We start from the raw sequence: 26,153 nt of genomic DNA, 5'->3' as shown, positions 1-26,153 counted from the left end.
TCCACACGTCAAAATCTTATTCTTTTTTTACTTCTGAATAATATTCCATTGTATGTATACCACATTTTCTTCATTCATTCATCCATTAGCAGACACTTACATTGATTCCTATCTTGGCTACTAGAATAGAATGTGCACTCTCTTTGTAAACGCAAAAGTACTATGATGTTTAAATACTATGAGTCTCTAATGGCTAAGAAGTAAAAATAGCTAGTATGTCAAATGTGCCTATCAGATTGTATTTAAGCCATATATAGTGAATAAATAAATAAGAACAAATGCTTCTGTCGATACCCTGTGCCAAGTACTGTTCAAAGTCCTTTATATATACTGTTTATTTAATATTCACACTGCCACCATAGGGTAGCTATAATTAGCATCATTCCCACTTTATAGATGAGGAAACAAAGGCCTAGAACAAGTTAGAAGACTCTCCTCTCAGTGTCCCAGCTAGGAAGAATGGTACCAGGACTCAAAGCCAGGGTACCTGGGCTTAGGTATCTGTGTTCTTACTATTATACATATTCCTTTGCAAGCAGAACAAGACAGTCTTCATACTGGCATTATGTGGAAATCGTTCACATTACTTTTCTCACTAGAAGGAAATTGTTTCTAACTTACAGTAAGATTTAGACACCTTTAGATGTATCCAGATTGGCAAAGTGTAAGCAGTACAAAATATGAGATGAGAAAGAAAGAATGGCAAGACAATGAACTGACATTGTTAGATTTGACTGTGACCTCTATTTCAATGACTTCCAGATTTTTGCCTCTGTGAATGCGGTACTTAAAATGAACACCAAATACCATGTTCTGAGTTTACTATGACCTACAAAGCTGGCATGAATAGTCGGTTGGAGGAAAGTCAATGTGTTGAAATTTCTTGTTTCAGTAGAATCAATTGTTTGAGTAGTTTGCTGATACTTCAAAGTGACTCAAGATTTTTCTATAGAAAAAAAAAACATTTGATACCATTGAACTTTTCAGTATTTTGGAAATTTCCTTTTGGAAGCAAAAAGTAATCTTCCAAACTAAGTATATTATGAGCTCACAGGATAGAAGTCAGTGACCTACACTTTGAGTAGATGGTAAAAGTGTAAAAGCTCTTCTCTGAGTCCATGTCAACTTGTGCCTGATAAGAATGAGCTACAAAAATACACGCACTGAGTATTCAGTCCTATCTAAGGTCAAGCACTTGATTATTCTCATATTTCACACTTACGTTGCACTCTTAAAAGCCTTTATTGTAATACAAATAAGATTGTCTGTTATCTTAAACACTACCAACAATGATAGTGGACAGCAGCTACTACTAATATAGGTTTGTACAGACCTTGGTGGCCTCAATGTGTTGGTACCCATTTAGATAAAATGAGGTGCATAAACCTCTCTGCCTCTCTCTTTCAGACTCACAGTTTCCCATCAACATTGTGGCTGTCAAGAATGATCATGATTTTCTTGAAAAGGACCTTGTAGAACCTCTTTGCAGGTAAATCTTGTGAATTATACTTGTTTGTTTCCATCGTTCATTCTCAAAAGGCATCACTATATTGAGGAATGAGTTCAACAATTAGATAACTATTTTCTGAGTGCCTGTTCTATGCTAGACACGGGTTCAAGTTCTAAATATACTACAATGAGCATGATCAATTTGTGTTTCATAGAGCTTAAATCTTACTAGGGGCTTTAAACTTCAGACAATGGATTAGGAAAAAGAGAGGAGAGAAAAAGAGAGGGAGACAGATTATTTCAGAGAGTGTGAATGCTTAAAAGAAAAAAAAATACTGAAGACACAGTCAATGACTAGGGAATTAGGATGGGATAGTGGGAGGAAGGCTGTGAAGAAGTCCAGTATGTCATATTTGGCTGTAGTTTTTGCAAAGTCAGATGATTATATTCTCAAACTAGAATATGTATGCTCAAATAGTTATATAAGCAAACTGACATATTTAAGCTTTTGCTGTGTGACAGATGCTATCAGGAGACAAATATGTGAATAATTCTTTCCCCTTAAAACCATTGATAGTCTGATTGGAGAAACCTAGTTGAAGACACGAGACATGAATACATGAGCAAGCAAGCAACAAGTATAATTTAGTAATAGTAATACAGCCAGTGGAATCTATATCTCTAAACAGTTAAATGCTGTACGAAAAGTGATAGGTGTCTGTAGGAATTTGAAGTTTCCTAGTTAAATATCTGGGGAGAAGTCAGAGCTGGAGATAAATATTAGTTACGGAGGTGAGCCATTTTAGCAAGGCCATACAGCTCGTATGGGACAAAATGACCTTAAAACTGAGTACTCATAACTTTCAGGTCCATCTCCTTTATAGTATATTTGACATAGAAAAGGTGGTAGTTTAATGAGAAATAAATGATGGGTAAAATTTTGTCAATAGGGGACCAGCAGTTAGCGTAATGACTATGTCGCTGGACTCCCACGTAGTCGACCGCGGTTCGCGTCCCAGACCCGGTGGCTTAAAACTCACGCCAGGCGTGTGTGTGTGCATGCCCAAGATCCCGAGAGGAGAATGGAGGAGAAGGGATTGCAGCGTGGCCATCCCCCCTGGGGGGTGATTTCTTGCTTTCTGTCTCTCTGTCTCTCTCTTGTCTGTCTGGCGAGCGCACACGCCCTATAGCAAAAACCTCTTCAAAAAAAAATTTTTGTCAATATTGGAGAGACCATTGTATGTTAGAATGTTATGTTAATAGTCTAATTTTAGGCTTCCTGAATCTTCAGAAGTATTGGATGTGTGTGTGTGTGTGTGTATGTGTGTGTGTGTGTGTGTGTCGTCAAGCCAGTCACTCTATGGTTTCTATATGAAGAGAAAATATATTTGTGTTAAGAAATTATCTCTTGAGACCAGCAGTTAGCATAATGGCTATGTCGCTGGACTCCCACGTAGTCGACCGCGGTTCGCGTCCCAGACCCGGTGGCTTAAAACTCACGCCAGGCGTGTGTGTGTGCATGCCCAAGATCCCGAGAGGAGAATGGAGGAGAAGGGATTGCAGCGTGACCATCCCCCCCTGGGGGGTGATTTCTTGCTTTCTGTCTCTATGTCTCTCTCTGTCTGGCGAGCGCACACACCCTACAGCAAAAACCTCTCCAAAAAAAAAAAAAAAAACTAAAAATAAAAAAGAAACTATCTCTAACTGTCCAAGAAAACAACATCATGAGTTCACTTAAGTGGGGAGTAGAGTGAATAGCTCTTGAAATCATAAATCACAGGAATAGTCTGTTTGGACTAGAAAATATGCAAGCACAAAATGCCATTTATGAGGAAATGTAAGATGAATGAATGATACTGTTGTGATTCTTTAACAGTAATGGGTTGGGAAAGCAGTGTTTCCTCCCTTTATGCCAGGGTTCACACCACACAGGAGGTTTCTCCGGCTGAGCATTAATTCCACTTAGAACTATTCATCCACTACCTCTCACTGAGTTTTCCTTCTGAGGTTTAACCAAGTGTATTTTTGCTTATTGGCATGTTTAAAAAGAAGTCATTTTTATTTTAAAAAATATAAAATATTTTTTCCTATTGAATTTTTGAATGTTTATTTTCTGTAAATTGAGATATAATGTTTTTACTGATGGTCCCCAATTTACAACAGTTCAACTTACAAGTTTCAACTTTGCAATGTGTTTCACAGGATAAAAGCCCTATTATAAGTGAAGGAGCATTTGTATAAAGTCCAATTCACTGTTTTCAGCATATAGATTTTTGAGTTTGACAAATGCCTACAGTCATGTAGCTGCCACCACAATTAAGAGGTAGAACATTTTCACTCCATCACCCTCCAAAATTTCCTGGTTCTATGTCATCAACTTTTACTCCCAGTTTTCCAATCTCTGATAGTTACTGGTTTGTTTTTGTACCTTTAGTTTTACCCTTTCCAGAATGTCATAAAATGAAATGAGACAGTATGTAGACTGTTTAGGCTTTTTTCACTTGCTTTAATACATTTAAGATTTATTCATGTTGTATTTCAATAGTTCATTCTTTTCTGTTACTGAACAATATTTCATTGTATGGATGCACTGAGATTTGTTAATCCAGTTAAAGGATACTTGGATCATTGCCACTTTGGGTGATTATAAAGTCACACTGAATATTCACATTCAAGTTTTTATGTGAACATAAGTTTCCGTTTCTTTTAGGTAAAATTATAGGAATAGGATAGTGTAGTCCTTATAATAAGACTATTTTAACTTTATAAGAAACCACCAAGCTTTTCCAGCATTTGCTAGTCCCACCAGCAATATACAGCATAAAAGTTCCAATCGCTTCACATTTTTATCAACATTTCATATTGTCAGGTTTTATTTTGTTTTGATTTTAGATATATTAACAATTTTCTAGTGTTATCTCATTGTGGTCTTTTAAAGCTTGTTTCTTTCTTTATTTCGTGAAAGACAGACAGAGAGAGAGAGAGAGAGAGGCAGAGAGAGAGAGACAGGCACCCCCAACAAGGTCCTCACACTGCCTTATCCATCTCTACCTTCAGCCAGCCTGAATCACAGACATGCCCCTCATTGTGAACCTGGGACCTTTCCATGTGGGTCCACTTGTGTTACTACTGTGCCACAGCCTGACCCTTCACTAAGATTTTAATTTGTGTTTTCTTAATGACTAATAATGTTAAACATCTTTTCATGGGCTTATTTGACATCCATGCATATAACTTGTTTTGTAAAATGTCTAATCTTTCACCAATTTTTAATTGGAATGATTTTTTAATTACTGAGTTTTGAGAGTTTTTATATACTCCAGATATAAGTACTTTGTCAGATATGTTGTTTTGAAAATATTTTCTGCCAGTTCATTACTTGTCTTTTTAACTTTCCCAGAATAATTGTTTTAGTTTTGCTGAAGTTCTTTTTTTTTTTGTGAACTTTTCATGTAATATCTAAGAAATCTTTGCCTAACATAATGTCACAACTATTTTATCCTGTTTTCATCTAGAAATTTAATAGGTTTATGTTTTAGGTTTATAATTGATCTATAATTCAATTTGTGTTCCTAATTATATAAGGTAGAAGATGTGGGTCAGGACTCATTGATTCATTTTCATGGGGCCAAATGGTGATACAGTGATAAATTTCAAAGCTCTGTGAGGCAATACCACATGTGAAGGTTCACAGTTCAAGTCAGGGACTTCCCTAGGTATGTTGAGATTGCACATGCCCGTGATCCAGGACCAGAAGGGTTGGGTGTAGATCATGACACTAGGGCCCTGTTAAGTGTGTTTTCTCCCTCCCTTTCTCTCTCTGTCTCTCTTACTAATGGGAAAAATAAATAAATAAGCTTTAAAATTTTTTTTGCATTTTAATGTCTAGTTGTTTCAGTCCCATATTGAAAAGATTATACTCTCTTTATTGAATTTTTATGGACCATGTATGTGTGTCTATTTCTAGACTTGCTATTCCGTTCTATTTATCTTTGTGTTTGTCCTTTCATCATTCTGATACTTTCTTGATTACTTGGCTTTGGGTAAGTATCAGAGTCCAATAGTGTACATCCTCCCATTTTGCTCTTCTTTGTCAGGATAGTTTTGACTCTTCTAGTCCCTCTACATTGCCACTAAATTTTAGAAAAAGCTTATGAATATCTATTTTAAAAATCCTACTAGGGTTTGATTTGGATCGTGTTGAATCTATATTATCACTTTGGAGAGAATCATTATCTTAACAATATTTAATCTTCCTATTCATAAATGTAGTGTATGCCTCTATTTATGTCACCTTTGATTTATTTCAACAGTGATTTGTAGTTTGCAGCATATGGATGGTTTGCATATTTGATAGTACCTAAGAATTTCATGTGAGTGATACTATTATAAATGATAGGGTTTTTTTGTCATTGCAATTTCTAGCAATCTTCTTAATTTACTCATTAGTCAAAGTAGATTTATTATAGTTTTCTTAGCATTTTATTTCTGAAGTGTTAATAAAAGATTACATTTTTTAAACCAAGAATTAAAATTCTATTACATGCTTTTAAATCAAGATTGCAGGGGTAAATGTCATCTCTTTTGCAGTTCTGTTCATGGGATAATGTATGTGGAATTGAATCTCGAATGTGTGGATGGTAAATCCATATCTACTCACTGCTGCATGGGATCTGAGATACCTTAAACTAAGTTATGGGCTTTTCCATCAACGTCTATGCAACAACAACAAAAAAAAAATAGAAGGAAAGAAGCTTTCAGACAATATAAAATGTAGAGATGCACCCATACAATTAATGTGAAATGACTTAAAGATATGATGTTATGAATAGTAATACTAGTGTCTGCCAGAGAAACCAGTAAATCTTTTTTTCTAGGGCACATGACCTGTCATGATGCAGCCTTTAGTAGGCTCTATATCTAAGTACCCCAAAAGACAACACCATATCAACATAGGGAAGGGCTACTATGCTAGACACCCAAAGATCTTGTCTGGGTCTAGCTTATGTAAAACTGGTTGGGACTAGCAGATGACATAATGGTTATGTTGCTGGACTCCCACAGAGTCGACTGCTGTTCAAATCCTGGACCTGGGCTTTAAACTCACAACAGGCATATGTACATGTGTGCTCCATATCGCAAGAGGAAAATGGAGGAGAAGGGATTGTGGCATGGCCATCCCCCCACGGGGGGATTTCTCCCTTTCCATCTCTCTGTCTCTCTTTGCATCTCCAGAGAGCACACACACCCTATAGCAAAAAATCTCTCTTAAAAAAATATTTCAAGTGGCAAGAGGTTGTTATAATTGGAATAATTCTTAGAGCAGCTAGGTTTCCAAAAATATTACAAAGCAAGAAAAACATTTGGCTGGAGGTGTGCGAACTGAGATTCTGGGGGTGTAACAGCTGTGGTTAGAACAGAGGCCAAAGGAATAGTCATACTCAGGGTAGATCAAAGGAAGCAGGCAGAATAGGTAGACAGATAGAGGTGGCTTGGCTAAAAAGAAGTGTGGAGTGTCTTTCCCTTCCTTGGAAGTTCCACCAAGACACCAGTTTCCCACTTTGCAAATATTAGAGAACAGACAGAAAAAAGGAAGCTCTCCAGCCCGAAGGGAATGGCATCACTTTTAAAACTGAGATAGAAGACCTGTTCATTGGACACCCACCCACTCAGATGGTAAGTCATGAATGATGCCAAGGGAATAGTAAGGGGTTGTGATCTTGTACACTTTCATCCTTATACACAGTAGGCAGAGATGAAGCTACTCTCTCGTTTTATTTTTAAAGTTTTATGCGTTCTACATTTCTCATACATATTTGAAATGCTGAGCTAATGCAGAATTGGAAAAAGAATCATAGCCAGAGGGCAGGTGGCTTCTGCCAGGTAGACAAATGAAGACAGGGGAGCTTCAGGTCTCTTGCAAATGTTATCCACAGTAAGAATTTTACTCACCTTGGTTTTCTGTGAGTGTCTCTCCTGTAGACAGGTAGTTATGTCCTCTATCCCCACTTACTCTGGGGAGTTGTTAAACAGTGTTACCTTTTTTTGATTGGCTTAGAAATATATGTTGTCCTAAGGGTGACTGGCAGGAAGGTCCTAGGCCTGATCTCAATTATGTGGATGTATTTCTCTCTCTCTCTCTCTTTTTAATTTCTGTAGTTTTAATTTTTAGACCCTAGAAACTAGACAAGTTTGCTGTCTTTGGTGAAGTTGTAACCCTTCAGAATGGCAACTGAGTTTGCTGTTGCTTTAGCAATACTGACAGGACTAGCACATAGTAAAAGCTCTGTGCATATTTATTAGTATAAGTCTAAAGAGCACACTTTCTATTATATTTACAACCACAGTTATAATTCTGTTTTGACTTTTCTTCTAAAAGTTCATTTATTTATTTCTATGAAAAGAAAAACAGACAAAAAAGAGAAGAAGAGAAGACTCCAAGTGGGGTCTTCACACCATGATTCATCTGTAGTTTTAGCCCATTCAGATCACAAACACAGTGCCTAGTGCATTCAAGGAAGTCCCAGGACACAAACCCACATCCTTCCCATATGAGTTCAGTTGTATTACTGCTATACCACTGCCTGATCCCTGTTTTAATATTTTTTGATTCAAGTATTTTTTTAAGTTTATTATATGTATTTCCACTGAGTGAGAGAGGCAGAGAGAGATACACTCACAGAAAGATAGCAACCCCAACAGGGTCTTGACACCACTCCATCCCCAGCCCCAGTCAGCCTCAAGCCTGGAACCTTCCCATGTGAATAAGTCTCTCAGAGTATTGAGTTTTACCATTGGGCACCCATATGGCCCCCTTGACTGAATTTTTAAAAATAATTATTTTATTTAACTATTTATTTATTTTTAAATTTGACCAGAGAGGGACAGAACAAGAGAGAAAGAGAGAGACAAAGAGGGAAAGTGAGAAAGTAAGACACTAGGTCTGAACTTCAACCATGGTCGGCCATATGGGAGTCCAGCACCCCTAACCACCATGCCACCTGTGGGCCCCTTGATTGAATTATTAATTGAAAACTATTTTCTGCTGTGTGTCATGAAAAGCTAATTGAAAATCTAAGTACCTAGATGAACTAATTGAAACTATATTAAAAGATAAGGATGGCTACGTTGTCAAAATTTTGTCACCTTTAAGGCCAATTGCAACAAACCAAAGCTGAATATGATTTTTTAAAGGAATAATAATATTTCTATTAACCCTTTGGTTTACACTATTCACTTAGGCTGCTTGAGTCTCAGATGAACTCTGAATTTCTTATTTAATGTTGAATATGTAAACTGCTTACATAATTTGTTCTGCTAATGAATATTGGTTTAGGCCAACTTGTGGCCTAGTGATTAAGGGAGCTGGATCCCACATGACCAATCACATAGTTCAAGTCCTGAACCTAGTTTCTTGAAAAACATGCCTGAAACATACATGCCCAAAATTCTGAAAGGAAGGAGAAATGAAGACGGGACTACAGCATGATCATGCTCTATGGGATGTGCTTTCTTCCTTCCTTTCTCTCTCTCTCTCTAGCATGCACACCCTCTGGCAAGAGTTAAAAAAGAAAAATTAATTTAGCTAATTATAGTAAGTGTAAAATAAGGGTATTCACCTTATTCAGTATAGTTTGGTGGAGTTGGTTAGAGTTGGTTAGAATTTTACAAGATATCATACCCTTCATATTTAAGAGGATAAATAAATGACAATGAATGTGCTGACAAGAATGATTCTTACCATTTACCTGTGTATACAAAGGTCAATATTTGACTTGAGTATGTTAAATACCATTAATTAAATAATAACAGTCTTCATAAATATTGATAATGTGTTAAATATTTTTCATTCATAATATTTATCACAAGAAATATATAGTATTACATGTTGCATTATTATGTTATAAACAATATGTGACAGTTCATTAAGCCGAGTTCTTGGGTGAGTAATTGGGAGAAGAATGCAAAGATAACATGATCATCACAGTTACTCTGCCTTTAAAATCTCAAGTCTATGTACAAATTCCATTGAGCAGTTATTTTATTTCTTCAAAATACAAAGTGCTCACCCTGTGCCAGGCAATGTTCTAAGCATTTTACAAGTATTTACTTCTTCTTGAAAGCAACCTTGTAAGATAGGCTTTTACATCATCCTCATTTTACAGAGGTAGAAACTAGAGCACAGAGGTAAAAGGTAACCTTGCCCACTTCTAGGTAGGAAACGATAGTAGAAATTACCCAGACAAGGACAAATTAAATTTTGATGAAGCTGGTTTGAACTTTTAGGTCCCCCCCCCCCCCTAAATCTATGTGCAAGAAAGGAATCTTCATCCCCACCCCCCCTGCACTGCCACCAAAAACCTCACCACGAAGATGACAGGTTTGGTGTTCTGGCAGATACAGACACGCTGGGGTCAAAGTTTTGGGCCCCCCCCCCCCCGTAAATCTATGTGCAAGAAAGGAATCTTCATCCCCTTTCCATCCCCACTGCCACCAAAAACCTCACCACGAAGATGACAGGTTTGGTGTTCTGGCAGATACAGACACGCTGGGGTCAAAGAAATTTATTTTTCCAGTATATATTATTCTGTATATAAAACATTGTCTTTTGTTTGTGTGTGTGTGTTTGTTTTAATGAGAGAAAGAGAAAGGGTGAGAAACAGAGGTAAGTATTTCTGAAAGAGTCTAGCATGCTGCTGTCCTCTTGCCTCAGCCTCCACGTTAGCCAGGTTCAAAGGTAGAAGCAACCATGCCTGGCATGTTCAGGTCAGCCAAGGAACCAAACTAAGGCCTCTCAGTAGCCACCATCCTCCCAAGTAGTGGTACCTCCTTTGTACCAAAATGTCTTGCTAGCATTAATTTTTATATCTTAAAATGGTCTCTTATGTGACCTTTTCTAACCAGCTACTCAAGATGACTTTCCTATGCCTCTATTTGGGGGAATAATACACAAGGAGCTACATAACTGGTCAAGATTGAGGAGAGGAGATAGCATTTTTATTTTTAATGTTACTCACTTCTCTACATATAATTTTAGATATTTTTATGACATTATTAAAAGCATTAGCAATGTTTTAAGAAGTGTCTCACTTTGCCAGATGATAACAGCTAATATTTTAGTGAGTGTTCATTATGCTAAGCTCTGTACATTGATCCTATTTATTCTCATGACAATCTATGAACAATGTGTCATTGTCATTCAGTATCAAGGGTGACCAGACTCCTCCTGGTTTGACCATAGTAGCCAGGGGCAACCATAGAAAGGATGCAGATCTGGTCATAGGTCTGGAGAGGAACACTTGGTGAGCCAAGGTACCTGGGAGACCAGGCGAGGTAGAGATGTTCAAGGAAAGCGGATGTGCAGGCCTGGAGCTAGACCTCAGCTGGAGACAGAGACATGAAGGCACCAGCGTCTGAGTGTGTCACCCCTGAGCCAATTAAAGATGATCCAGTTTAACCTCTCTGTGAAAGGGGTGTATTCTTTTTGCCTAAATCGAATCATGAGCCAAATGGAGCAAAGCAAATTTCCCAGTGTGTCAGTTCATTGCAAAACATACCCACAAGCAAACAGGCAAGTACATGGTCAAACAAGTAAAAGGCAATAAGTAAAAGGAAAGAAGGGCGGGCACATGAACCCATTGTGCCCAGGCTAATAACGGAACAAACTCTGCATGTCCATGGGAGGAATCTTCAACTTAGCCTGAGAGACCAGACCCCTTAAAGTGACACTAGAATGGGTCTGGCAGACGTTCAATCTTCAGAATGCAGTTTAGCGACCTAATTCCATCTAAATAGATGGAACTTCCAGCTGCCCATGTTTCATCAAATGGATACTTGCGAAGAGTGGCGTCACAGTGAGATGTGTCTCAGATAGTAGCTCAGAGAACCTTATATTTATAGCCCAAAAGATGTGCTGTCTTAGCTTCCAGATGTCAGGTTGGAGAGGGGGGAATATCTCAGAGCCCACTACCTTATGGCACACACAGACAAGGAGGCTATCAGCTTGTTTGGCTCAGTTACAGCCACATAACAAAGCAAAATTCATACTCTTAAAATGAATTACGATCAGCCTCTATGGCGCAGTCAGTAAAACACTGGACCGCATTGCGGGAAGCTGCATGGCCAACTGCAGGTTCAGATCCTTGGCCTGGTCAATCTTAAATACAGCAGGTGCTGGGGCCAGCAGTTGACATAATGGCTATGTCACTGGACTCCCATGTAGTTGACCATGATTCGAGTCCTGGTCCCGGTGGCTTAAACTCATGCCAGGTGCCTGTACATGTGTGCCCAAGATCCCAAGAGGAGAGGGAGGAGAAGGGATTGTGGCATAGCTATCCTCCCTAAGGGGTGATTTCTCACTTTCTGTATTTCTGTCTCTCTCTCTGTCTTTCTGGTGAGCACTTGCACCCTATAGCAAAAACCTCTCAAAACAAAAACAAAAACACAACCCAGCAGGTGCACACATACCTGCCCAATATCCTAACTGACTGGAGGAGACTGAGGATTGAAGCATGACAGTCCCACCTCAATGGTACTTCTCTCTCTCTCTCTCTCTCTCTCTCTCTCTCTCTCTCTCTCATGCACATGGTCTCTATCATGGACAATTTTAGAAAGGAGTTACATTGTCAAGATTTCAAAATGGAGTTAGTGTTGGCAAAGTACAGTCATGAATAAAATGTAAGCTTTTAGATTCGACAAGAACCATAACACCATAATACAAATCCTAAGAGGGTCTGAAGGTCCTGAGAGTGGGCGAGGTTGTCCAGACAGCAAAGAGGGTGAGAAATGTAATGGAAGAGAAACAAGGCTGGATGTTGGGGAATCTCATCCAAGGGACAGGCAAGGAAGGAGAAGGACAGAAGCCGTAAAAGGCAATAAGTAAAAGGAAAGAAGGGCGGGCACATGAACCCATTGTGCCCAGGCTAATAACGGAACAAACTCTGCATGTCCATGGGAGGAATCTTCAACTTAGCCTGAGAGACCAGACCCCTTAAAGTGACACTAGAATGGGTCTGGCAGACGTTCAATCTTCAGAATGCAGTTTAGCGACCTAATTCCATCTAAATAGATGGAACTTCCAGCTGCCCATGTTTCATCAAATGGATACTTGCGAAGAGTGGCGTCACAGTGAGATGTGTCTCAGATAGTAGCTCAGAGAACCTTATATTTATAGCCCAAAAGATGTGCTGTCTTAGCTTCCAGATGTCAGGTTGGAGAGGGGGGAATATCTCAGAGCCCACTACCTTATGGCACACACAGACAAGGAGGCTATCAGCTTGTTTGGCTCAGTTACAGCCACATAACAAAGCAAAATTCATACTCTTAAAATGAATTACGATCAGCCTCTATGGCGCAGTCAGTAAAACACTGGACCGCATTGCGGGAAGCTGCATGGCCAACTGCAGGTTCAGATCCTTGGCCTGGTCAATCTTAAATACAGCAGGTGCTGGGGCCAGCAGTTGACATAATGGCTATGTCACTGGACTCCCATGTAGTTGACCATGATTCGAGTCCTGGTCCCGGTGGCTTAAACTCATGCCAGGTGCCTGTACATGTGTGCCCAAGATCCCAAGAGGAGAGGGAGGAGAAGGGATTGTGGCATAGCTATCCTCCCTAAGGGGTGATTTCTCACTTTCTGTATTTCTGTCTCTCTCTCTGTCTTTCTGGTGAGCACTTGCACCCTATAGCAAAAACCTCTCAAAACAAAAACAAAAACACAACCCAGCAGGTGCACACATACCTGCCCAATATCCTAACTGACTGGAGGAGACTGAGGATTGAAGCATGACAGTCCCACCTCAATGGTACTTCTCTCTCTCTCTCTCTCTCTCTCTCTCTCTCTCTCTCTCATGCACATGGTCTCTATCATGGACAATTTTAGAAAGGAGTTACATTGTCAAGATTTCAAAATGGAGTTAGTGTTGGCAAAGTACAGTCATGAATAAAATGTAAGCTTTTAGATTCGACAAGAACCATAACACCATAATACAAATCCTAAGAGGGTCTGAAGGTCCTGAGAGTGGGCGAGGTTGTCCAGACAGCAAAGAGGGTGAGAAATGTAATGGAAGAGAAACAAGGCTGGATGTTGGGGAATCTCATCCAAGGGACAGGCAAGGAAGGAGAAGGACAGAAGCCCCCACAGTGTCAGTGAGTACTGGGCTTTGTACCATCCTCCCACTGCCTGCTAGGGCTATTTTTGTTTTGCTTTAGGTTTCTGAACCTCTCTCAGAAATCTTTGGTCATGACCTGTGCTTCAACTTAGAGTAGTTATCACTGGAAAAAATTATCTTAATTTGATGCCATTGTAAACAGTAAAAGCTAAGGACATCCCATCTAATTTTTCAACACAGGCATATAGATCATGAATATAATATTTGAAGTTCTACAAATTAAAGTCCAAGAAATCTTGAACCTTTTTTAAATTTTTAAAATTTGTTTTCTCAGTTCTTTAGCCTTGGACCACTTTGGTCATTATCCTTTATTCACTGGCCCGTAGAGCTTATGTTTTTCCTTGAGACCTTAGTCATTAGAACATACAGCTTATTTAAAACTATTTTCTTGTTCAAATTAAATAGCATCAAACAACACACACGTTTAATTTTCTTTGTGTAGCCCTAGCCATTGATCCTTATCTGCTTTCTCCCACACCCAGCTAACATCCCAGGCAGGAGTGCTGGGTTTATGGGCTAGAACGGAGGTCAGTGCTCCTGCAACAGCCTGACCACTTAGTGTGACAGCCAGAAGAAGGTCCGCTGAGCAGAGACCTGGTCTTTACCGCTCATGGCAGCTCAGTGACAGCCACTTGCTGACATCTGATCATGGTCCCCATCCCCCACCCCCTGAACACCATTAAAGCCCTCCTGCTAGATAGCCCATGGTTTTTTGAAAGGCCTCACCCTTTCAGAGTTACATACCGGAGTTGTCTGTTTGGCATAGCTCTCCACCCTGCCCTCCAGAATCTGTGTTTTCCCAAACCCCGCCAGCATGGAGACCTTTCCCATGCCCCGCGGTTGGCCCCAAGGAGGAGCAGTTGCTCCTTGACCTGCTTGCCTTTGATCCTTGGGTCAGGAGCACAGTCTTCAGTGACTTTGGTTCCTGAAGATCTTGGAAGGCCCCACCCAGAACACTCCTCAGCAGATAGGGCTGAATGCCTATGCCCCTGACACAGATGCCAAGGGTGAGAAGTTCAGGCTGTTGGGCTTGAACCAGAATCGCCTGTAAGACTTGTTATTACTTTCATACCTTTAGCAGGGATATTAGAAATATCACAGGAAACTGGCCATTAAGTTAGCATGAGAGACTCATGACCAGTCTAAAGTCTGGCAGGCTAGATTTAAAAGGGAAAGGAAGAGTCCTACTGTTTTTCTACACATCTTTCGGTGTGGGTCGCTGTGTGGCTCCCATGCTTCTGTTACAGTGTGAGTCCAAGGGCCTTGCCAATCTGGACCCAGACTACCTCCCCAGTTACCCTCAATATTGTAGCCACAGAGGCAGCTCACAGTCCCTGCCCTCTCCGCACACAGCTGCGTTCTCCATGTTCTTCTGCAGGATCCTACACTCCTCTTCTCTCCAGTTCTCCCTCTCACACATGCCCCCTCCCCCCGCAGTCTCACAGTTCCATTGTACCCTGCCTCCACCTTACTCCTTATGTGGCTGGTCAGCTGAGCATGTGAAGTTCTTTCTACTCGTGTTTAACGGCTACACCAGCAAGAACTGTATGGTATTTGTCTATCATGCATGAGTGCTTGGTGTCGCATGGCCTTGTCCTGAGCAAAACTCCAATAAATGCTTGTGAAATAGAACTAGAACATGGAAGAAAATAACCTATCAGTTCACAAATCATTTTGTTGCTTCATTGTGTTAGAGAATGTTGTATAATGAAAACTACTCATTTTCTCCTCCAAATGCCCTAAATCACTCTCTTTCTTAGATGACTTTAAAGAATCTGCTGAGCTCATTGTCTTCACATTCTCAGGGACCACTCACTTTTCAGCCATCTTCATTCAAGTTTCTGTCCCTGTCTTTGTTTTCCCTACTACTGCCCTCACAACTGCTAAATCCAGAAGAATTTCAGGTTTACTATCACTTACTCTTTCTTAAGTAGTTGATACAACTGATCAACTAATCCCTCTTTATTTGGATGCTCATTGTTTGGCTCCTAAAACACCACTTTCAGCTAGTTCTCATTGACTTCTAACATCTCTGACTATGTCTTACCCGAACCTTTTCTGTTCCTTGGTTCATGCCTTAAACACTGTAATTCTCCGGGTTTCTAAAGTCCCCCTGGCTGATCAGCTTTAATTATTATGTATCTTTCATGTGTATCATATAAATGCTGCTCGTTCCCAGGTAGCTCTGGATGTGACGAGGGCCTTTAAATTTTGACATATCCAAACACGAGCTCATTATCTTCTCCCTCTCCATATGGACCTCCCTGTTTCAATGTTTTCTATGTTTAATGGCACATTCACAACACCTGGAATCTCGGAGACAGCCTCTATTTCTCCCCCTGTGCTGCTTCCACATCAATCAATAGTCAAGTCTCTAAGGTCACGCATACATCTTCACTCTCACTCCCTTTATCTTCTTTGCCATCTCTCATCTCCTCCTAGTGGCAGCATGGAGAATGAACAGTTAGGATACTTTAATATGCAACTCTAATTAGGTTACTCTCCTGTCTAACATCCTTCAATAGCTTCCCACTACCTATGTGTCTGTTTCCTTTCCCTGTAAATTTCTTAGTAATTTTTTTTAGTCCTGCATAGCCCTTCTCAAGTGTTACAACTTCTGGGAGGTATTCTCCTATGCCCTCATGAAGGGAGTTGCTGTTTCTCTTATTTCTCATGATTTTATCCCACAGAGGACTATGAGCTCTCAAGGGCTGGGACCCCATCTTACTCACTTTTGCATTCCCGGCACCTACCCTGTTCCTGGTACATACACACAATGTCAGATGAGCAAATTACCACTTCTCTTTTGATTACTTTTCCATGAAAACCTCAAATGTTATTCCTAAAATGAGATTACTGACTATTTCCTTTATTAATGTGCTCACCCTTTTAAGGGATTCTGCAAACAATAGCAGAAAGAGGTGTCGTGGACATTTCTTCTGAAACAGTCAAATTACTTTGCATATGTTAATACACAAATCCAGTTTGCTCAAAACACAGAGGACAAGCTTCAGCATGTGTCATGCATTTTCTTTTTCCGTGGAAAAAGTGGAGAGAAGAAAGAAACAACCATTTGTTGAGTCATCTGTGCTAGGTACCTGACATATGCTCTCATTTTCCAAGGCTTCTTAAAATTCTTTTTGGGTAGGCAAGAGCAGATAAATTACTGAACAGGAAGAAGTTTTAGCTGAGCTAACTAATTTGTGGCTCTCTGAAGCACATGATCCTCCACAGGCTTAGTCACCTCATCTGAAAATAAAAGGGTAGGTCCAAATGGTCCCTGGTTTTAGCCAAACTCTAATGTTTCCTTAGCAAACATTTACTGAGTAGATTTGCTCTGAGCCAGCACCTGTGCTTGGATTCAGGATGCAAATAAGATGCAGCTTGTCGCCTGTAATATTCAGTGGTAGGGAATAATTTTGTTATTCTGACTTTACAAGGTGTGTTGCAACTATTTAGAGTCTATCTCTGTTCACACTTACAAAAACAAAATATATCCAGTTAAAAAAACAAAAACCTACAGAGCCTATCATGTATAAAACTTCCTTCCATTAGAAGAAGAAGAAATCATGGTCACTGCCTCATAGAAGTTCTAATCTAGTGGAAGATGCACATTCATGCAGCAAATAAAATAATTTTGTAATCAAAATTTTATTCATGTAGGAATATCTTTCTGGGCAGCCATTATTAGACCAATTCAGGCTTTCTGAAGTACTTTATATTATCTATAAACTAGAGGGGAACAACTGCCAATGCTAAATATTGTTTCTAAATGCACATTAGATTAACATCACTCACACCTGAATTTTACAGTTGTGATAAAGTGCCACAAATACTTCTGCTATGTGACATATTCTTTTGCCTAAGGCAGCCAGATCTGAAAGAGGCATTTGTACCTCTCTGGGATGTAAGTTTCATCCAGTTTGTGTTCTTGCAGAGTCTAGCCCTTGTTTATTTTTACCTTGCATAAGATAAATCACAGGCCAGTGCTGCACCATGCTAGGAATGTGTTTCCAGGTTGAGACCAACATAAAGAATAGTTGCCTCCTTGGCTTATTGCAAGAGTCATAGACTTGCGTGGTTTGTGTGCTTGATGTTTGAAATAGTACCCAAAATTTCTAAAATGTTTTCATCAGTTTTTTAGGTAAGATTGAGAACTAATGAGCAAACAGTCTGAGAGCCAAAGAAATGCAGATCACTTTATATGAGTAATTTTCAAAGTTGAAGAAGTAAATGATTTTCAAATGAATAAAACAAAAAGACTACATTTTAAAAGATGGACTTTGGTTTTTAGAGCAATTTTAAGTTCACAACAAAATTGAGCAGAAAGAGTTCCATATACATCTTTTTTCTTTTTCCTTTTTAGAGGTTTTTGCTATAGGGTATGTGCACTTGCCAGGAAGAGAGAGACAGAGAGACAGAAAGTGAGAAATCACCCCCTAGTGGGGATGGCTATGCCACAATCCCTTCTCCTCTCGGGATCTTGGGCACGCATGTACATGAACTTAAGCCACCAGGTCTGGGACTCGAATCACGGTCGACTACATGGGAGTCCAGCAACATAGCCATTATGCCAACTGCTGGTCCCCGTGAATTTCCGTATACTTCTGCTTCCTCAGGTGCACAGCTTCCTTCAACACCAGTATCCCCACAATCAGTGGAACTATATTGACCCAACAACCATAGTATACATTATTGGTGTTGCATATTCAGTGAGTTTTCACAAATGTACAGTGACATCCATCCACCGCAATAGTTTCATACAGAATAGTTTCACTGCTCTAAAATCCTCTGTGTTCCATCTATTTATCCCACCCTCCCCCAAACCTGGCAACCACTGATTTTTATTTGTCTTCATAATTTTTCCTCTTGCAGAATGTAATGAGCAGGAATCATGTAGTACCTAGCCTTTTCATATTGGCCTTTTTCACTTAGTAATTCTTAATTTAAGTTTTCTCTATGACTTTTCATGGAGAAAAACTTGTTCCTTTTTATTGCTATATAATATTCCATCATATTGCTGTTTACTGTTCCCTTAACCTGCCATCTTGCTTGCCTTAAAATTTTGGCATTTGTAATAAAACTCATATGCATATTTTTATGGTCATCAGTTTTCAACTGATTTGGGTAAATACCAAGGAGCACAATTGTCTGATCCTATAGTAAGAGTTTATTTGGCATTAAGAAATTGTCCAACTGTCTTCCAAAGTGACTGAACTATTTAGTAATCCCACTAATGGTATGTGATGTTGAGTATCTGTTAATATGCTAATATACCGTCTGTATGTCTTTGGTGAGATGTATATTCAGGTATTTTATCCATTTTTTAAAATGGGCTGTTTATTTCCTTGCTATTGAGTTTTAAGATTTCATTATACATTTTATATAACAGTCCTTTATGAGATATGTCTTTTGCAAATATTTTCTACCACTCTATAATTTACATTCTCATTCTCTTGACAGTGTCTGTCTCAGAGTAGGAGTTTATAAATTTCATGAAATGCAGGTTGGCAATTATTTCTTTATATGTAGTGCCTTTTAGTATTGAATCTAAAATGCATCACCATACTCAAGATCATCTGAATTTTTTCTTATTCTTTTAAGAGTTGTAGTTTTGTGTTTACATTTAGGACTGTGATACATTTTGAGTTAATTTTTTTTTTAAGGATATAAGGTCCGTGTATAGACTGATTTTTTTTTTTTTTTGCATGTGATTATCCAGTTGTTTCAATACCACTTTTTCAGAGACTATTTTTTATCCATAGTATTGCCTTTGCTTCTTTGTATAGGTCAGTCAAATATCTTGTTTTTGTTTTTGTTTTTTAGTTTTCCGGGGGGGAGTTTTTTGTCTTTTTTTTTTTGAGAGAGATTTTTTTTGCTATAGGGCACGTGCACTCGCCAGAAAAACAGAGAGAGACAGAGAGACAGAAAGCAAGAAATCACCCCCCAGGGGGAATGGCCATGCCACAATCCCTTCTCCTCCATTCTCCTCTTGGGACCTTGGGCATGCACCCACACGCACCCAGCATGAGTTTAAGTCACTGGGTCCAGGACTTGAACCCTGGTCGACTACATGGGAGTCCAGCGACATAGCCATTATGCTAACTGCTGGTCCCTGTCAGTTGAATATCTTCATATGGATCTATTTTGGGCTCCCAATTCTGTCTCTTTGATCTATTTGTCTATTTTTTGTCAATATCACACTCTTGATTATTGTTGTTTTCTAATAAATCTTGAATTTGGGTGGTATCAGGCCTTCAGTTTTGTTCCTCTCCTTCAGTATTATGTTTACTATTCTAGGTCTTTTGCCTCTCCTAGTAAACTTTAGAATCAATATGCTGATTTCTACTGTCTTGTAATTTTTTTTTTGGTTTAAATAGGATATATTAAATATAATATAGCAAATCATGAAATCTGATCCTTCCTCCTCAGGGTTTGTTGTTATTTGTTTAGTGAAGTTTAATTCTTCTCTGTTATCTTTTGTCATGTATGACCACTGAAGTCTCTACTCAGTTAAATTAGTGGTCCACGAATAGTTGGATGGAGATTTCTTTAAATACTTTGAATTCCTACATCTCCCAGCCTTTGTCAAGAGACTCTCTGTGCATTCACATTATGGCTTCAGTGCTCTTTCAGGAACACTGGGTTAGCCTTTACTTCTACCTGTGCAGATCGTCAGTCAGTCAAAGGCAGGTGAACAGGGCCTTCTCAGTTTTTTCTAGTATGCACGATTTTGCACGTTTGGCCTTCTAGATTCCTAAGAACATGAAGGAACTTTTAAAAGTCCCTGTTAAACACCTCATTCCCCAGCTAGTCCTCTTAAACTTTTTTTTTTGCTTGACTGCTCATGAGCTAACCAGATTGAGATAGAGAAAGAGAGTAAAAACCACCCCCACCCCGCCACCCCCCAATGTGGAATGGCAATGCCACAGTCCCTTTTCCTCCATTTCTCCTGTCAGGATTTTGGGCACACACACACGTCTGGCATGTTTTTCAAGCCTGTGGGTCTAGGACTCAAACAGTACAATTTACCATGTGGAATCCAGTCACCTTAACCACATGTCACCAGCCTGCATCTCCCACCTTTTTTTTTAGAGAGTTCTTTTTGCTATAGGGCACATGCACTCACTGGAGAAACAGAGAGAGACAGAAAATGATAAATAATCCCTTCCTCCCTGGGAGGATGGCCATGCTGCAATCCTTTCTCTTCTATTCTCCTTCTGGGATGGTGATGCTGCAGTCCTTTCTCCTCCATTCTCCTCCTGGGATCTTGGGCATGCACGCACACACATCTGGCGTGAATTTTAAGCCTCCAGGTCCAGGACTTAAACTGTGTCCAACTACCTGGAAGTCCAGCAACATAACCATCACACCATCTGCAGGCCCCAAGTTTGCTGCCTTTTGAACTTTTGACTCATTTAGCCCAACTATTATGATCATTTCAGGCAGCTTGCAATAATTGCCCCTGATTGTTTTTGATAAACATCCTTGGCTAAAAGCTGTTCTCAGTGATGAGCTCAGAGTCAGGTTTAATAAAAATAAGCCCTGTGAATGGGGACTGACAGGGAACTCCCAGATGCTCAGATAGTGACTTTTTTGATAATGAGGCTTTTGGGAAGCTCAAACCCATTTTGCCCTCTCCGGTGGCTGCTAAGTTCCTCATTTTCACAGCTACACTGACTGTGATGCTGTTGGTTTTCAAAGTTTTTGTAGAGCTGAGAAAAGGAGCATGGGAATAGGGCAAGTTCAAATTCCACAAAACTTGCTGTTCTTATATATATTTAGCCATTTTTCTTAAATGGACACTTAGTTTGTTGCAAGTCTACTTACTTTCCAGCCAAAGAAAAAAATTTATTTCGACGATTGCCAATCTTGTTGTTTTCAGGAAAGAGCATAGTTTCAGAGGACTTTTCTCCATCATTCCTACTCAAGGTCAGTTGTTTGCATTATTTGTTATAAACTTTATTGAAGTACAATTTACATTAGGAAAAAGCTATCAATTCAAAGTACACAATTTGATAAGTTTTGCCGAATGTATACTTCCATGTAACTACCATCACAATTATGGTAGACAACATTTCCATTACCTCAAAATGTTCCCTGGTGCTGACACTTGGCAAGTGTTGACCTATTTTTTGTCACTACGGTTTTGTCTTTTCTAAAATTGTGTATAAAGAGAATCATACAATGTATGAACTTTGTGTCTACCTTTTTTCACTTAGCATAATGCCTCTGGGATTCTTCCATAGTGTTGCATATATCTGTAGTTAGTGCCTTGAATTGTTAAGTACTCCATTATGTAGAAATACCACAATTTTGTTATCTATTTACCAGTTGATGGTATTTTGGTGATAAGGAATAAAGCTGCTAAGCACTTTTAAGTGCAAATCTTTTTATAAACATGTAATTTCTCTTATTTGAATAAATGGCTAAGAATAGACTTGCTGGGTCAGAGACTGAACAAGATGTTTAATTTTGTAAGGAATTGTCAAACTGTTTTCCAGAGAGGCTGCACCCTTTTAGAAGATTCAATAGCTTTAGATCCCTGCTAACAGTGTTGTCATGGTTCGCTTAAGTTTATGCATCTCTTTCTTCCATGAGAAAGGCTGAGAGGAAGAGATAGAGAGAGAAGGACATACTTTCAACATCATCTTAATGCCATGATGTTTCCCAGATCACAGGCACACATCTGGCATGTATAGAGACCTTGGTTTATAAGCCTGGCATCTTCCCCTGTAGATCCCGTTGTGTTGCCACTGTCTCCACCTGGCCTTGTCAGTGGCTTTAATATAGGCATCCTTGGTGTGTGTGTGTAGTGGTGTCTTATTATGATTTCACTTGCAACTCTCTCGTGACTGGATGAGAACACCTTTATGTTGAACATCTTTCCATGTGATTATTTTCCATTTGTGTATCTTCTCTTAGAGGTGTCCGTTCAAATATTCTGCCCATTTTAAAAATCAGGTTTTTATGATTGTGTTTAAGAAGCTTTTTACACATTCTATGTACGAGTCCTTTATCAAACATATGTTTTTCAAGTATTTTCTCTAGGAATAGAAGCAATTCTAAGAGTGCAGGTAAATATTTCAGTTAAGGATGATAAAAGGACCCAAATTTATGAAGTCAAATATAGTTATAGTTTCCAGCTTTAAAATATAATGTTCTTTCTGTATAGGAAGCATAAAGCAGAAAGTATATTTGAGTGTGTGGTATATAAAGGATGAGCTCATTGATGTCCTTTGTGTATATAGTAGATCAAAAATTTTTTACAACATAGAATGGTTTGTTTTTACTTCCAAATTGTAGTGGAAGAATAAGTTTGTTAGATAAGTAAACTCTGTAAGTAACAGATAATCCTTTCCTACACAAAATTGTTACAGAGCTGCCAAATAAGCAATGTCCAGTTTTTGTCTTTCTGCACACAGTATTCTTAGGTAGAGTTGAACACGTGTGGAACTGGCCAAAAATTAACTGTCAGTTAGAGGACCAAGCTAAGACCCTGCTGAAGACAGCTTTGGACTAGATGATCAGTTTCTAATCCAGAATTCCCTATTATATTTTATACAAATGAATGTATAACCAGTTGAGAAATTGGAGAAGGCTGGAAATAAGGAGAGGTATAGGATATTTTTAAGTCAATAAGGGTTTTGATAAAAGGTTGAGAAACAGAGGGAACAGTAATTGGCATAATGGTTACGTTGCTAGACTTCCACATGGCTGACCGCAGTTTAAGCTCTAGACCTAGAGGCTTGAAACTGACACCAGCTGCATATGCCACAAATACCTAAAATCCCAAGAGGAGAATGGAAGACAAATGACTATGATGTGGCCATCTCCACTGGAGGGTGATTTCTCACTTTCTGTCTGTCTCTCCAGTGAGGACATGTGCCCTATAGCAAAGATCTCTCAAAAAAAAAAAAAAAAAGAAAGTTGAGAAATAGAGCTGGCTTTGTTTGTTTGTCTGTTTGTTTGGAGATTTTTGCTATAGCATGTGTGCTCACCAGAAAGACAGAGAGATACAGAGAGACAGAAAGCGAGAAATCACCCCCCAGGGGGAATGGCCATGCCACGATCCCTTCTCCTCCATTCTCTTCTTGGCGGTTTGGGTACACATGCACACATGCCCAGCATGAGTTTTAAGCCGCCGGGTACAGGACTCAAACTTCAGTCGACTACATGGGAGCCCAGTGACATAACCATTACTCCATCTGCTGGTCCTAAGAAATAGAACTGGCTTTAATATAAAGCATTAGAAGTGGTAGTGTCCTCCATAGTGACTGTACCAATTTACATTCCCACCAACAGTGTAGGAGAGTTCCCTTTTCATCAAGGCCTTACCAGCACTTTTTTTTTTTTAATCTGTGCCATTCTGACTAGAGTTAAGTGGTTTCTCACTGTAGTTTCGATTTGCATCTCCCTTTTGATGAGGGATCTTGAGTATTTTCATGTTTTTTGGATGTTCATTTGTTTTCCTTAGAGAGTTGTTTGTTCTGCTCATCTTCTCATCTTTTAATTGGTTTGATCTTTACTTTCAGGTAAGTTGCTTGAGTTCCCTGTGTATTCTGGTTATCAGTCTCTTATCTGAGGCATAGTTTAAAAAAATATTCTCCCATTCTGATGGTTGTTAATTTGTACTAATTATTGAGTCTTTTCTGCACAGAAACTTCTTAATCTGTCTATTTTGGGGATTATTACCTATGCTTTAGGGATCTTATTTAAGAAGTCTTGATGTCTCACAGAGTTTCCCCCTGTGTTTTCCAGTAGTAGTTTTATAGTTTGAGGTCTTAGATTTAGATTTTGATCCACTTTGAATTGATTTTTGTTAATGGTGAGAAATAGGGGTCCAGATTGATATTTCTGCAGGTGGATACCCAATTTTTCCTGTACCACTTGCTATAGGGATTTTCTTTTTCCCACTAGATTGAGTGGTGTTCTTTATCAAAATAATGTATAAAATAAATGAGGATAAAAATAAAAATTATTTTTTTTACAAAGTGAAAAAAAAAAAGAAGTGGTAGTGAAAGCAATTAAAAGAATGTGACCTGACACTAGGTGAAAGATGAAAAGGAACTGAATTAGAACCAAAGAAGATACATGATCCCTTCTAAGATATCGTAGAAGTATAGTTGACTTGGATATACTTCAGGTAGCCTATTAGTGATACTCTTAATCATGATAGAACAGTAAATAGGATAAACATGTTTAGAAGGGAATTCAATTAGTTCCGTTTTAATATTTGAATGTGAATGGTCAGCAGGATCCCACAGATGGGTAAAGCTTGTGGGTAGTTAGAAATGTAGCTCTGGGGCTCAGGAGAAAAGTCTTGCCTAGAGATGGAGGACTAGATGTCATCAGAGTCCAGTTTATTTCAAAACAAGATGAGATATTTTAGTGTTCATGCAGGGTAAAAGAGCAAAGACTTCAATCCAAATCCCGAAAACATATATTAATAGACAAGGGTCATGTGGGTAGGTAATAGCCCTAATGTGACACTCTGCAAGGCTGACAGGTTTGGGGCTTATTTCCAGAGACCTCCCTACACATGTCAGACAAGCACATGCCCATTATCTGTGGCTGGCTGAGACTAGGAGTGGATGGTTGCATGAAAACTCTTTGGAAGGTTCTCTCTCTCTCTCTCTTCCTCTCTTTCCATCTTTCTGGTATGCGAATATTTTCTTTATCTTATTTTAGGGTACTTACTATTACCAAAACACATCAAGCTAAAAACTTAAGGTCTATGTAGACCAAAAAAAGGGAAGAAAGAAAAAAGTCATGGGTCAAAGATGAGAGACTGAGCACTTATATTTGCTTGCTTCAGAATTTCCACTGATTTACAGAGACATTTCTATACAAAAGTAAATGTCTATACTGGGAGAAAGGTCACAACTAAAAAATTTTCCAAGCAAGTCCAGCCATGAACCTGCTATGTGAGGCTAGAGCCCCATGGGAGGCCTGACTGAGTTCAGACCCCAGACCCACCTATAATCCTGGCTAACTGGGAAGCTGGGGCAGGAATGTCACAATGGCCAGATCCTGTTAACAATACTCTTGCCTCTTGCCTCTTCCTCTTCCTCCTCTTTCTCTTTCTCTCCCTCTCTCTCTACTACATAAACCCTAAAATGCTCAGAAATTGGAGGTGAGTTTGAAGGCTTTCCAAAAAACGGAGAGTTGTTTGGAATTTTAAAGTAAGTGGAGCCCTAGATCTACTCCCCCAGTCTATAATGAGGTGACTTTTCTCCCCTACTATCAACAGAAGACCAGAAGTAATTCCCTGAAAAGACTAAAACAGAAGTTCCCAACACATGGGAAATCAGACATAAATGATGGTCAGGTACTCTACTGAAAACAGGAGCCTACATGACAGTCTACCTACATTCTACATGTTGAGTTTCCCAGACCTCTTTTTTTACTGAGCCCTAGAATACTAGGAAACACACCCAAGAAGAATTTAGGTTCTGAGAAATGTGATCAGCCTATGACAAAACAAAAATAGACCATCCAGTCCCAACTGGAATAGATCGGCAGACTCTAAGG

At 39.2% G+C, this 26,153-nt stretch overlaps 1 protein-coding gene across 3 annotated transcripts in view; it reads left to right on the top strand.

Moving 5' to 3' along the window:
* STARD13 (StAR related lipid transfer domain containing 13) overlaps positions 1–26,153 on the top strand; it is a gene marked incomplete at its 3' end in the record, with an annotated part of 454,133 nt that overhangs the window by 391,348 nt on the left and 36,632 nt on the right. For all 3 annotated transcript variants that reach the window (XM_014591552.2, XM_014591550.2, XM_014591551.2), the window contains 1 exon segment: positions 1,408–1,489. In XM_014591552.2, the coding sequence (XP_014447038.1) occupies positions 1,408–1,489 (82 nt within the window).

The sequence above is a fragment of the Tupaia chinensis genome, unplaced genomic scaffold, assembly GCF_000334495.1.
Source record: "Tupaia chinensis unplaced genomic scaffold, TupChi_1.0 Scaffold000597_1, whole genome shotgun sequence".
Classification (NCBI taxonomy): Eukaryota; Metazoa; Chordata; class Mammalia; order Scandentia; family Tupaiidae; genus Tupaia; species Tupaia belangeri.
The sequence above is the reverse complement of the archived record's forward strand: the minus strand, read 5'-3'. Positions and strand labels throughout refer to the sequence as shown.